Source organism: Candoia aspera, chromosome 2, assembly GCF_035149785.1.
Source record: "Candoia aspera isolate rCanAsp1 chromosome 2, rCanAsp1.hap2, whole genome shotgun sequence".
Classification (NCBI taxonomy): domain Eukaryota; kingdom Metazoa; phylum Chordata; class Lepidosauria; order Squamata; family Boidae; genus Candoia; species Candoia aspera.
In genome coordinates this window covers 121,371,371-121,385,365 of record NC_086154.1, presented here as the reverse complement: position 1 = coordinate 121,385,365, position 13,995 = coordinate 121,371,371, and the positions used below count along the sequence as shown (strand labels likewise).

The following is a 13,995-nucleotide window of genomic DNA, read 5'->3' as shown; positions in this document are numbered from 1 at the left end:
TGTTACATAAATCTAATTTGATTATCACAGAATAGTAACTGAGAGGGAATTTTTCCCCAAACTTAATTCAGATTGGAACCAGCAGTTAGAAGCTAATGAATGCTCAGAAAATCAGACCTCTACATTCATTATGTTCTCTCCTCTCCAAGTCTTCAACTCTATTTTGCAGCTGGCACTACAATAGAAGTTGTGATCATGGCAACAAAAAGGAATATTGGGGAGTGTAGCAGCATGTAATGAAGAGGCTATATTTTACATCTTCCTTTATTTTAAACTAAAGGCTCCACCCAAAGATACCCACTACTATTTTGATAACAAAAAAATGGCTGAAGCATGTATTGTGATGCCATAATATAAATCCCACCCTTTTGTATTTGTGTCCTGACACTGGATACAAGCAGGCAAGTCATAAGGTTTCCATCAGGATATCATGACATGTGTTGTATCACTTGCCCCCTTCCCCTCCCAGAGATGCCTATGATTATAACTTCAGACTGTTCTTATAAATATGTTATTTTATTATTCAGTTCTACTCAGATTGTGATTCCACAAAAATTCAGCAACATTAAAAGTCAGCAGCTCCCTCTCCTTCAGATTTTCATTCCACTGCTTTCTGCTATAGAAGTGTGCTGGGAAAAACACTTTCTCCAGAGATCCCAATAAACAGTTTAATATCATGGTTCTAGCACTTAAAATGTAGTCTAAACAGTGAGAAAAGCAGAGTGGAAAAGTTCCCTGCCAAGTGGGAATAGGAGGAAAAAAGGTTTTGCAGCTTGAATTAATGGTATAGCCAACTAACTGGAAGTACATTTACATCAAAAGTGAACATTATAGCTCATCAAGGATTGTGCCTAAATCTAAGGAAATACCAATCTGTACAAAGTACTAAGCAGTGGGGTCACTGTGGTAATGCCGTACATACAGTATATAGTATGAAAGCTTATGATACACAATGCAATTCTTTTTGTTGAAGTCAAATGCCAACCCACAAATTTCTGTGCAAATTTTAATTAAGATGCAATAAGTGCACAAATTTCAGTGTTAACAAGACCCAGTTCTGATTTTAAACAGAAAATACGTATCTGAATTAATGAGAAAGCCATTAATAAACAAGTATTACATTTACTGAATGCTTGAAACAAGCATATATTTGTTGTGTACCAAAGTACCATAACGTTCGTACAGTCACAAATAATAGTAACAGGCAAATAGGATACTTTACTAACCTGTGCAACGCCAACTAAAAATGTGCACTCGCACAGTGGACTTAATGACCACACAAAGGATTTTGGAAAGTCTTCCAAAAGGACAATGGTTAGACCTATAGCACCAAAAGCCACAGTGGTGAAATACTGAGCTGAGCCAGCATTTGTTGATTTTTTAAAAAGTGATGTTAGCATAAAGGCAAAGGAAATCTAAACAAAAGTAGAAAACATATTTCAGTGCACAAGAAATCTTAATTTAAAATGTCAAAATCAGATTTTTATATGTGGCCTCCTATCACAAAAGACAAAAAGTTCTATGTTTATCTCACATAGAACTTCCTACAGAGAATACAGTATAACAACTTCTCCAACCAAATGCCCTGCAGATGTGTTGGGACTACATTGTTTATAACAAGATATTATTTCAGGCATATTCCTATATATGCATATTTTATCCTTCTTGAAAGAGAGATTGTCCATGCAGTTGAAACTTCAAACCTTGTGTATACTAAAATTGTGTTCCACAGGCAAAGCCCCTATTAAAAACTTACTCATTCTGGATTATGTGATTTTAAATTTAACCATAAACATTAAATTATAAGCACTAAACTGAGCAGTAAGAAATACAAGTTCTAGTTCAGCTTTCTCCACTTCTTACACATCAGATATTACTGACATTTATTAGCCACCAACAGCCAAAATTTGAAGATGGCTTTTTTGAAAGAATCAAATCAATGTTTCCCTACTGCAAGGCTTGGACTGCTGTCTTAGATCACTCCTGTTAAGATAATGGATAGATCTTAGTGCTGGGCAGGTGAATAGCATGTTGAAATTCCCACCTCCTTAATGAATAATGGGCTTTCCTGTGCAAATAACTTGCCTTTTTTGTAACTATGCAATTGTTTGTGGGAGAACATCATTCTTTAGTGAGGCTTAAGCTCTTTGCTGGTCCACACATACTTTGAATGTGGCGACGTTACACATTATGATGTTACAGGGAATGTTATGTTTCATTTACGGCCTTGTCTGGTTAAAAAGAAAAGTGAGGGATTTTATGTTGCTTTTTGCAGCTTGACTGTCTAGCACTACAAGGGAAGAAGCTGCATCTATACAAGGAACACTTGCATAATAGCTGGATGTCTACTCACTTTGACATGTGGGTAAATTCCTATGATATCTCTGTGTTTCATATTTTGGATTAAGCAGTATCACTGAGTCTTTTGCAATCATTATTTCATTACTGTTTACTTTTTTCATGAATATATTTATATTTATTGTATTATGTATTATAGTGTTTTACAGTTTCATATTCTTATTTATGTTTTATTGTAAACTGCCCAGAGTCCCTTGTGGGAGATGGGCAGTGATAAATTTGATTAATCAATCAATCAATAAATAAAATATGTAGTAATGGGGTCTTACCCCTTAGAACTGTGCAATTCTTTGGAATTTATTTCAAAAAGTTGTTTCAAAGTGTGCAGGGACATGAGTATGCATCTGTCTGCATTTCTTTAAAGCAGCCGTGGCTTTTCCCAGAATCATGTGGCAGCTGCAGAGGACAGACTTGGGATCCTGAGTTGTGAATATCTGCTATATTCTCACTCCCACATGCTTCAAAGCACCTTTTCCGCTTATTTGGGGGGTGTTGCACAGCACCCAATATCCACATACAATACTGGTCCTTATGTGGCAGAACACCTATGGATGCTTTGGAGATTTACCCATTTTCTTATGCTATTCTTTGTTAAAAGCAATGCATTTGCCAGAACTGTACAGGCTCCTGATATACTGTATATTCCAAGTGTATTGTTTTGTATTGTTGGCTACCTTTGTAAAAAGTTCCCAGAATTATTCTCTAAGAACATCAGCAGCCAGGTGAACTCACATTTGTTAACACAGTATCCACAACATAGCGACAAGGAGTGCATGCACACATAAGCGCACACACACACTTACGGAAGATATTCCATATAGGAAAAAAAGAAGAAATATCACAAAGCTGCTACTTTGAGGAAAGAGTGAAGAGAATGTTGCAATGATCGACATGAGAAGGGACATAACAAATATCAGACTGGAGTATAGTAAGACCCAAGACAGCCTAGAAGAAAGAAGCACAAAACGAAGATTCATGAATTTAAAGTAACCTGTGCAAATTATTGATCTGAAAGAAAATATTCAGGGCAATAAAGAGGGACAGCCCTGACATAAGTCTTCACATGAAATAAATAAAGCACAGAAACAGAGATTTGCAGAAGAATACAAAATAATTGCTGTATGTCTCTTTTGTAACATATTAAGTTAATTAAATTCCAAAACAAGGGTTTTGCTGGGTAGTTTTCTATCAAGAAATGGGTATTAATGGGTGGAAAACAACTAATATTAGAGTAGCTTATGGGTTTTTTTAGTTGAAGGAAGAAGTTAAGCAAGACATCATGTGACTGCGACTTGAGATTTCACGAAGCCGCCTGAATGGAGATCATGTTTTTTTCCAACCGTCGTAAGTTCGAACAGTTGCTAAACAAGACAGTTGGTAAGTGAGGATTACCTGTACTATGGACAGCTACTCAAAAGACATACAGAAAAATATTAGGCGAAGAACTAAGTTGGAAACATGCTTATTCTAGGAAAAACTAGAATAATTGGTTAGCTTTTGAGTTTGTTACTCCAGTGTTGTAGATGAGCCTGATTCAAATTATAGAGGATTGTATTATGGTATTACAGATGCTGAAAAGTATCTGCGCTTTAAAATCCCTCACTGTATTATACAATTGCCTGTGTTGTTCCTGCCTATAAGCATTGTGGTACAGATGCTTTCATATGGAGGTGATCATCAAAAGACATTGATACGATTGTAAAACTATATAGTTTTTAAAAGAAGTTAATAGTTTAGTCATTGTAAAATAAATGGAGCCATGCTCAAAGATGGCACACTTTTGTGTAAGAGTAGCTGAAGCATAGATTAGGATGCCTCCCTATTGATCTCTAGCAGCCTTGCATAAGCAAAAAGATTCAGTAAATCTTACATCACATTTTAAGAAAAACTCTAATTTTCTTAAACTACTATTTCCAAACATTTTTCCTGTTTTGGCATATAGCTTGAATTCTACATCATTCTAGTAGCATTAATAGTTTACAGATTTAATTTCTGTAATAATTAACCTCATACGATGTACTGTTAACTAACATTATGTCATAACAGTAGTCAAAAGAACTGACTTCCCTTTTGATAGCTAAAACACAAAGGAAAAAATCCAGCTGTTGTTGAAAATCACTTAACACATTTGGACTAAAAAATATAAATATTTAGTAGATAAGAAGTATTAAAGAAAGATAAAAATGCAGAAAGAACTTACAAACGATAATATGAAAACGTAATCTACAACACATACACACAACCATACTCATTCAAAGCAGATTATATTTTTGTTATGTTAACATTGTCAAGAGCAGTATATTTAATTAGAAAAATGGTTATATTCTAATTTTCAGTCAACATGTGAAAAGTATTGGAGAAAGTATTATTTTTTACTTGTTTACATTTGAGGTTTTTGAACTAGAAACACTAACTACAACCACACAACCAAGATTAAATACATCTCAGAAGCATTCTGTTTCATAACTGAAAGATCAAATGTAAACAATCTAAGTTTAAAGGTTTTAGCTAAACTTTTGGAAGGGGATTCCAGTGCCTGCAGAAGAACAGAAGGGAGGGAAGAACAGAAGGGAAGGGAAGAACAAAAGAACACATAAAACTGAGATGGATTTTTAGTTTGTTCAGTTCCTTAAGTTGCCTTATCCTAGGATCTGAAGTATGATATGCTGCTTTTCTTATGACTAGAATAATGCAATATTAAGAGAGAACATTATACCCATGCTATTTACTTAATGTAACAGAACCAATAGGTTCACGTACCAAAATGCCGTGTCATGAAGTCCCATGACTGTTAAAAATTCTTTCAATTTCTTCTCTTTTTCTGTCATGATATGGATTGTCAAGTAATACCCAAACGGCGAAAAAGCAATCACTAAGTAAATCAGAATGACTCCGCAAAGAAAATAATCAATTTCTACTGCAGCAGATTTTCCCATTAGGACAGCTTCTGTTTCCTCTAGGCCTTCCAAAATGGAATGATTGGTCTTAACCTTAGAAAAAGAAGGGAAGGTTAAAATAAGTTGAATATTACTAGAGCTCTGACAGATTGTTTCTGTTTTCAAAGTCAATGATAAGCTTGAATATATCAAAGGGGGAAATCCAGCCCTGCCCAAGGGAAAATCTGCTCCTGAAAACATTCCCTCGGCTGGCTACAACCGACTAAGCAACCCCTCCTTTTTCTGTCAATGGAAGGAATACTATCACTGGAAAAAACTGTCTTAGATTTAAATTAAATTATTTGCTTTGCCTAACACATGAGACTTGAAAGGGTTGTTTCATATCACCAAGCTGTCTAAAAATCACAGTCAAGCAGAGCACTAAAACTGTTTCATCAACATGGGACATTTCCTATATATTTATATTGTAATATATACATCTATATTAAAGATATATGGAACAGCAACTTAATAGGACCAGTCCCTTGCTTGAAAATAAAAACAAATAAATTACTAATTACTTACATTAAAAATTGAAACACTGGGAGCTTTATTAACTATTTTGTAAGAGTCTGAGAATGCCTTTCTTTTCATGGGGAGGTTCTAAGCTACGTCCTCTCATATTTGAATTAATGCTGCCAATGCTTATATGACACACTACATACTAATGTGATTTATATAGCTTTGGTTTAGTATGGTGTTTAACTCAAGCCATTGTAAATCATATTTTCTGTCTTACTACTGATTGTGAACCTAATCAGCTACAGTTTATTTAATAAATCACAGTTTAACAAATCATGGCTTGGTGTGATATCTAACCCAGCCACTGTCAAAATTCAAGGAAAAAAATCAGTACTTTTAAAAAATTCAAGTGTATAAGTTTCTAAATTATTTACATTTACCTGTATAATTGCTGCATCAATGCAGATCTGTAGTGCTGTAAATCCATAGTACCAGTATACCTCAGCTTCACACATTTCAGAAGGTCTCGAACAACTAGCTATGGAAAAAACAAACTATATGAAAGAAAATATTAACTTACTTTAATTGTTTAAATATGCTAAAACTGTGCTATTTCTGTTGTATACATTCAAATCCCAACAACCTATGAATTCACTGCATCTCCATTATTCTATGTCATAATGGGATGGACAAATGGCCTGATGAATCTATAGTGGCCAATACTAATTCTAACGTGCAGAAATACAAAAGCACCTATTTAGTGATATTGTTATGTTTGTTTGGATATATCATCCCTTTCACCAAATTATTGGAGTTTACATAATCTGCATGACCTAAAATCACATGCAATGGTTCCTACTACCTATCACTACTGAACAGTTTTACTATACTATTTTATAACATAAATTCTTTACCTCCTTATTTCAAGACTGCACAAAATCAGGGCTTCCGATGGGAATGGTGTTTTGAACAGCGGCTCTCTGCGAATTAGCTTCGCAAGTAGACCTGGCAGCATGGTGTTTTAGGGCTTGGGCAGGATTCCCTGGAGCCCAAAAATGTTCCCTGGATAAAGGACAACCCTAGGAATTACCCCATGTTCTCCGGATGGCTGATCATAGCAAGGATATCGTAAATGGAGTTTATAAATCAAGCAGTGAGTGATCAGCTGGGAGGTGGGATTGTCATCCTTTCCCAAGCCACGATGCAGCCGTTTAAACGGACTCTAAAACTGACCACACCATTTCTTAATGCACCAATTTATTTGCCTTTTCTTTGTTTAAAAGAGGCTTTTTCCAACACAGAGATGAGCTTTCTCTTGGTAACTTTTACATTATTTTTGAAACTTAACCGTTGAGCATTTGAACTTGGTTTCGTATTTTACGTTTTGGGCAAAAAGAACCGAAAGCTGAATTGTGGATTTATTTTATAGAAGCAAAGGACTATATCTATCTATCTATCTATCTATCTATCTATCTATCTATCTATCTATCTATCTATCTATCTATATATTTGGATTTAATTGGTGATATTTTTATTGTTTCCTTTCGGGATTTAACAAATCTATTCTGTTGGAATTGGAACTTTCATGGCTACAGCGAGAAAGTGAGTGTTGTTCTTTTCTTAATGAGTCAATTGGATACTCCACATAAGCACCTCTAGTGGCAAGGCTTTGCTTTTGAATTATCTCAGTCTCTAGTATTTTTCCATTGACTTTAAGATTTGGTTGTATTGGCTAATTTTAACCACCAGAGGAAACTAATCATGGCTTCTAAGAGACCACCTCGTCATGGTTCTGATGATGGGGAGATGATGTGAAATATGACTGATGAAATTTCTAATACCTTTAAACAATCTTTTGATGCCTTTGAGAAGAAAATGAAAAATAGATATTCTGACTTTGAGAAAAGGATGGAAATTAAATATGGAGACTTTGAGAAAATGATGGAAAGTAAATATTCTGACTTTGAGAAAAAGATTGAACATCAAATGGAAAAAACCGCTGGAGAGGTGAAACAAGTAACAGATTGAGTAGAGATGTTAGAAACTAAGATGGATAATACAGAGAAAAAGAGCTTGATAAAATGGCTCTGTTAGAACTTAGGGACATGGATCTTTGTCTGAGACTGAGAGGAGTTCCTGAGGTGAAAGGGGAGAATATTGATGAAAAAATCCTACAGACTTTGGCAAAATTACTGGATTGGGAGGAAGATAGAATGGAGGATGAATTAGATAAAGTTTTCCGCATCAACTCAAGATATGCAGTTTTAAATAATAAACCAAGAGATGTTTTGGTTCATTTTGCTAGAAGGAAAACAAGAGACCAGGTTTTGCAAACTCACTTTGAATCAAGATTAAATATTGACAGTGTGGATATAATTGTTTTGAAAGAGATTCCTGTAAGGATTTTGAGGAAGAGAAAAGACTATGCATTTTTAACAGAGAATTTGAAAAAAAATAAACTTGTTTTTTGATGGGAAAGATTGGAAGGTGTAAGTTTTATGCTTCAACAGCAAAGATTGACCTCCATCCCTAAGGCCAAGGACTTTCTTGCTAGATATGGATCTAATCTGGATCGGGGAGTAGATGAGAAAGTTACACCTGGAGCTAAACTTCAAGAATCCACTTCACAAGGCGTAGAGATGGGTGCTACATCTATGGACTTTGATGGAATGTCTGCCTGATCATGGCTTGTACTTACCTTACTTGGAATATTAATGGGGTGAATGCCCCCCAGAAAAGATTTTTTTTAAATTATCTAAAGAAATTAAACCATGATTTGATATGCTTACAAAAGACTTATATAAGAAAAAACATATTAAATATTTGATGAACAAAAATTTGGGAGAGGAATTTATTTCAGCTGGTTTGAAGAAGATAAATGGACTTGTCATATATGTTAAATCACAACTGAAACTGTGTTTATTGCTTTCTGACAAACATGGCAGATACGTAGCAGTGGTAGTTGAACTTAATGGACTTAAATCTATTATTGGGAGGATATATGTACCAAATGAGGATAAAAGGAAATTTTTTAGACATCTTCTGAATGAATTGTCATCTTTTTCATATCAATACTGGTGTCTACTAGGAAATTGGAATGGTGTAACCTCCCCACAATTGGACAGGACATCTGAAAAGGAAATTAAGCTTAAACAAAGGAAGACTCCCACAGTCTTTTTTTGACATGATAGACAATTTGGCATTAGTAGATTCCTGGTGACACAAAAATGGATTGGCAAGGAAATGTACTTTTTACTCAGAAAGACATAAATCCTTTTCAAGAATTGACATGATATGGATTTCACATAACTTAGTTAAGAAAATTTGTAAGGTTGATATTTTACCAAAGACATTCTCTGATCACAATCTAGTAAGTTTGAAAATAGAGAGATCTTCTATGGCTTTTCGATGGAGATTGAATGAAGCTATTTTACAAAGAGAAAATGTTTTGGTTGATTGCAACAGGAGTTTAAAAGGGTTTTTTGACATCAATTTAGACAAAGGGACTGACCTAAATACTGTTTGGGATACCAGTAAGGCAGTTATGAGAGGTCACCTTATCTACCATAACTGTAATATAAAAAAGAAATGTCAACAAAAAATGCAGACTATCTTGGATCAAATTAAAGTAAAAGTAAAAAAAAAATGAGTTAAATATGACTACACACTATCAAGAAATGTTGATGAGTAAGACTGGTTTTATAGTTGAAAAAAAGGTCAGATACTTGGGGGTGACATTATCAAACACGAATTATATGTTGTTTCAGAATAACTATGTTAAATTGTGGAGTGATGTTAAGAAAGACTTGTTAAGGTGGGAAAAATTACGACTGTCAATGATGGGTCAGATATCTGTGATTAAGATGAATGTTTTGCCTAGAATTTTGTTTTTGTTCCAGTAATACCAGTAATAGATTTTGACAACAGACCTACCATTTAAACAATGGCAGAAAGGTATCTCTAAGTTCATTTGGCAAGGGAAGAAACCAAGAATCAAGTATAAATTGTTACAAGATGCCAAAGAACAAGGAGGTCTAGGTTTGCCTGATCTGAAATTGTATTGTGTTGCCTGCTGTTTGCTATGGATGAAGGATTGGGTGACCTTGAAGGATATGAAATTATTGGAAGTAGAAGGACATGATCTCTGATTTGGGTGGCATGCTTACTTGTGGTATGATAATGTTAAAGTTAATAAAGATTTTAAAAATAATTTTGTTAGGTGCGCCATACTGAGGGTTTGGAATAAATATAAACCAATATTGTCTCCTAATGTACCTATGTGGTTGTCCCCTCAAGAAGCTTTTTTTAGAAGAGAGATGGCAGGCAAACCAAACTGGTTGAGATATGAAGATTTGCTGAATTTTGAAGAAGGGATACCTAAACTTAAAACAAGGGAACAACTAGAATTGGAAGGTCATATTTGTCACTGATTTAATTATGCACAACTGTCAGAACAGTTTAATTTGGATAAGAAAGTATATAATTTTGTTCATGAAAAAACACCATTTGAAATGGAATTTTGTACAAACGATGAGCATCTTATTAAGAAAATGTATAAAATGTTGTTGCAATTGAATTTAGAAGATGAATATGTTAAAGATTGTATGATTAAACGGGCTAAGAATTTTGGGTATAATATAATGCTTGAACAGTGGGAGAATATGTGGAACAAAGGTATGAAATTTACTCTGAATTATAATTTGAAAGAGAATTTTTATAAAATGATGTACCGTTGGTATTAAACTCCTGATAAGCTGTCTAAAATGTATAATGGGGTATCAAATGTTTGTTGGAAATGTTTACAGGGGACTATCATTTACAGTGGACTTGTGAAAAAGCTAAGAAATTCTGGAATCAAATATGTATTATTATTCAAAAGATTATCAAAGTGGACTTACAACTGAAACCGGAGCTATTTCTCTTGGGATTGATGGACCAACAGCTTGAGAAGCTATATGGAACTCTGTTCTTATATATGATAACAGCAGCAAGACTCTTATACGCTCAAAGATGGGAGGATGCACGAATTCCCTCAGTGGAGGACTGGATGATTAAATTGATGGAACTGGCACAAATGGCTACACTGACAGCACTGATAAGAGAAAATACTGTAACTGGATTTGTTTCTATTTTGAAGCTGCTTTTGGACTATGTGCTTGTAACGCAAAAAAATGAGATTCTGATTTTGGGTTTTGATGATTAATGGTTTGATTTTAGAGAAATAATGTTACTAAATGTTTAATTAATAGCAAGAGATTAACTTTTATGTGCTTTTATATCTGTGTTAGAGAAGGTCGGAAGTCACCTGTCTTTTGCGTTTTTCTGTCTATTCTTGCACTGTTTTAGTTTCCCTTGTTTCTTTTTTAGACTATTATGCTATCTGTTCTATATTCTCTATTTTGTGTTTTAAATATATCTTGAAAATTAATAAAGCTTTATTAAAAAAAAAGACTGTACAAAATTAGGCAAGGTAAGTGCTCTATTTTTTTTAAAGCACATATATCTTATATATTCATACTTACTTTTTAATTCTAAATGGCTTGAAGATACTGGAATCAATTGTCGAGGAACTCTGAGATGGTAGGACATAGAATCCTTGAAAATTATACCTATAAACTTTTCTGGGCTAAGAAGGCTAGCTTCTTTCATTTCTTGTTCATTCAGAAATTCTTGTGCATCTTTTCCTGCAAAATATTAAAAGCTTATTTTATAGTGATAGGAATGCAGTACTATATGTTCAACTGCTCTACTCATTTGTGAGCCCAGCCAAACAATAAAACCTCTAGTTGCCCCTACTCATCAGGGAATGACTAAATGTGCAAACTATATGGGAACTACTGCAGTTCTTAATAACCAATAAATTGTTATCATACTCACAAGATTATGCACTGCTAGTATTAACTCTGGGGCCTTGCATCCAGCTTATATATATAGGGGTGGGCAGCCAGTGTAATGCATGCAACTGCCCTATTTTAGTGACCCCAATCCCTCCAAAGTTGGGCAGTCCAAACTTGGTGGTGCTATTTTTTTTTTTTGGCTGTCATTTTCAATTAAAAAAAAAGCTGAAATAGCTTCTATCCAGCTTAATACACCAGTTTTCAACTTGTAATCTTCCCGAACCTCTCAAAAAGCAAAAAAAGAACCAAAAATATTTTTCACACCCTTTCAGTGGTCAGGTAAAAGAAATCTAAGTCCAAAGCAGAAATGGTTTCAGATTTTTATCTTCTTTTGTTTCCTTATACCATAAACACCAGTGAAGTCTATTGGCTAGATCAGCTCCTTCTAATATAGACATTCTGCTATTTGGGGATTTTATCCATTCTGTTATCATGACAAGCAACTTGCACAGTAATATGGTTTAAGATTTGGAAAAGAAAGTCCACCTCTTTCTTTTGAGTCTTGTAAGATTTTACTCTTTTTTTCCCATTCAATATAAATTTGCTGACTTTCTTTGCCAGTTTTATCTGGGATGGAAATTAGTACCATTTGAAATAAAAAGTTTCTCTAAGGTAATATATCCATTTTAACAGTCAATATTAATCCTAGCCAGGAGAGTGTTAAATCTGTCCACTTTTCAAGATATATTTTTAATTTCTCTCCATAATTGATTATAATTATTTTTAAATATATCTTTATTGCTACTTGTCAGGTGCAGTCCCAAATGGATCCAAGAACTACACTGGATTTTTTGCTGTCTGTCAACAAGAGTCATTCTACACAAAAACTTTTTTCTTGAGTTAAATATCTTATTACCTTGTGGTGGGGTGGGGTGGGTGTTGCACTGAATTTGTATCTGGAAAATTCACCAAAACCTTTAATTGTTTTCACAGACAAACCACAATTAATGCTAATGCTCTGTGCTTCAATTAAAAACTCCAAACCCAATGTTTATGGCATAAAATTTAAAATTCACATGGTGCTCACAGACATGCAACCTCTCAAGTCACCATCTCCTAATTGTTTTCATCAGCCATCTGACTGCACTTTGCAGTTGCATGATAGTTAAAAGTACATAATCTGCATAACATTTAATTTATATTCCTCTCCATGATTCTTGATGCCTGATTTTTATTTATCTTTTCAAATCTTATTTGCTAATACTTCTAAAGCAATCACAAATAGTAAGAGAATGAATATCCTTGTGTAGCACTTTCACCTACTGAGAAGTCTGCAGAGAGTGCTCTGTAATCTCTGCCATTGGTATATGGTTTCTACCCATGTACTGAATTCTTCTCCAAGGTTTATTTTATTTAATATTGCATATAAAAATGGTCACTCCAAGTCATCAAAAGCTTTCTCTGCATCAAGAAAGATTATAGCTGCTTCTCTCCCGCACCCCCATTTAATATATTCTAATGCATTTATCTCAAATCTGTTGTTGTGAGCACCATGGCCTTATAACACAATCACAGTCAAGAGCAGAGGGCAATGCCACAGAGCTACATGTTGGGAGAAATTCCCACCAATGAGAAGGCAGCTCTAGCTATGATGAGCTCGAGTGCCTCAAATAACAAAATGGAGGTTTTGCTATTTGAGGTTTGGGGCAGATGAGTCAGAATACAACCAGCTTCCTGCCAGTCAAAGACAAAGATGTGGGAACCCAAAAGAGCAAAGCTAAAACTCCCTGTAGAAATATCCTTGAATCCTTCTGTATATCTGAGCTAAGTGCAAGGATTCAGAGTTCTTGCCTGATTAGGTGAACTGTTAGTACAACTGTATTTCTCTTTTTGGTAGACTTAATATTCCATCATTTCTCCAGGAATTCAAGATGGCACATGCTGCCCCCCTCCTCCAATTTTATCCCATAACAACAGCCTGGTGAGATAGGTTGTGCTAAGAGAATGACTGGCTCAATGTCACCCAGTGCATTTTCATGCCTGGAGTGGATTTGAACATGGGTCTCCCTGCTCCTGGTCCAACACCTTAATCACTAGTGTGAAAGAAATGACAAAAGTAATCCCAAGGAAAATGCAGAAATATAACAAGTCTATTGGAGCAATGTATGTTTTGAATTAACACTTTTCTTCAACGGCACTGCACTTAAGAACATTTGATATACTGTAAGAATATTAAACGGAGCCATTATTAAATAAGAAATTCTTATAAAATGCAACATACCAATATTAAAAATGCAATCATATGCATTCTTAATATGAACTAAACAAAGGAACTTTTTTATTTAAAAATCTACCTAATGCATTGTGACCTCTTAATGTTAAAAACGGCATCACTGTTTTTA

At 34.5% G+C, this 13,995-nt stretch overlaps 1 protein-coding gene across 1 annotated transcript in view; it reads right to left on the bottom strand.

The window, feature by feature from the left end:
• LOC134490419 (cholesterol transporter ABCA5-like) overlaps positions 1–13,995 on the bottom strand; it is a 55,829-nt gene that overhangs the window by 32,345 nt on the left and 9,489 nt on the right. The window contains exons 3-7 of the mRNA XM_063293447.1: positions 11,279–11,440; positions 6,197–6,294; positions 5,119–5,348; positions 3,162–3,303; positions 1,227–1,415 (exon numbers count right to left, since the gene is read on the bottom strand). Of these exons, the coding sequence (XP_063149517.1) occupies positions 1,227–1,415; positions 3,162–3,303; positions 5,119–5,348; positions 6,197–6,294; positions 11,279–11,440 (821 nt within the window). The remainder of the gene's footprint in view (positions 1–1,226; positions 1,416–3,161; positions 3,304–5,118; positions 5,349–6,196; positions 6,295–11,278; positions 11,441–13,995) is intronic.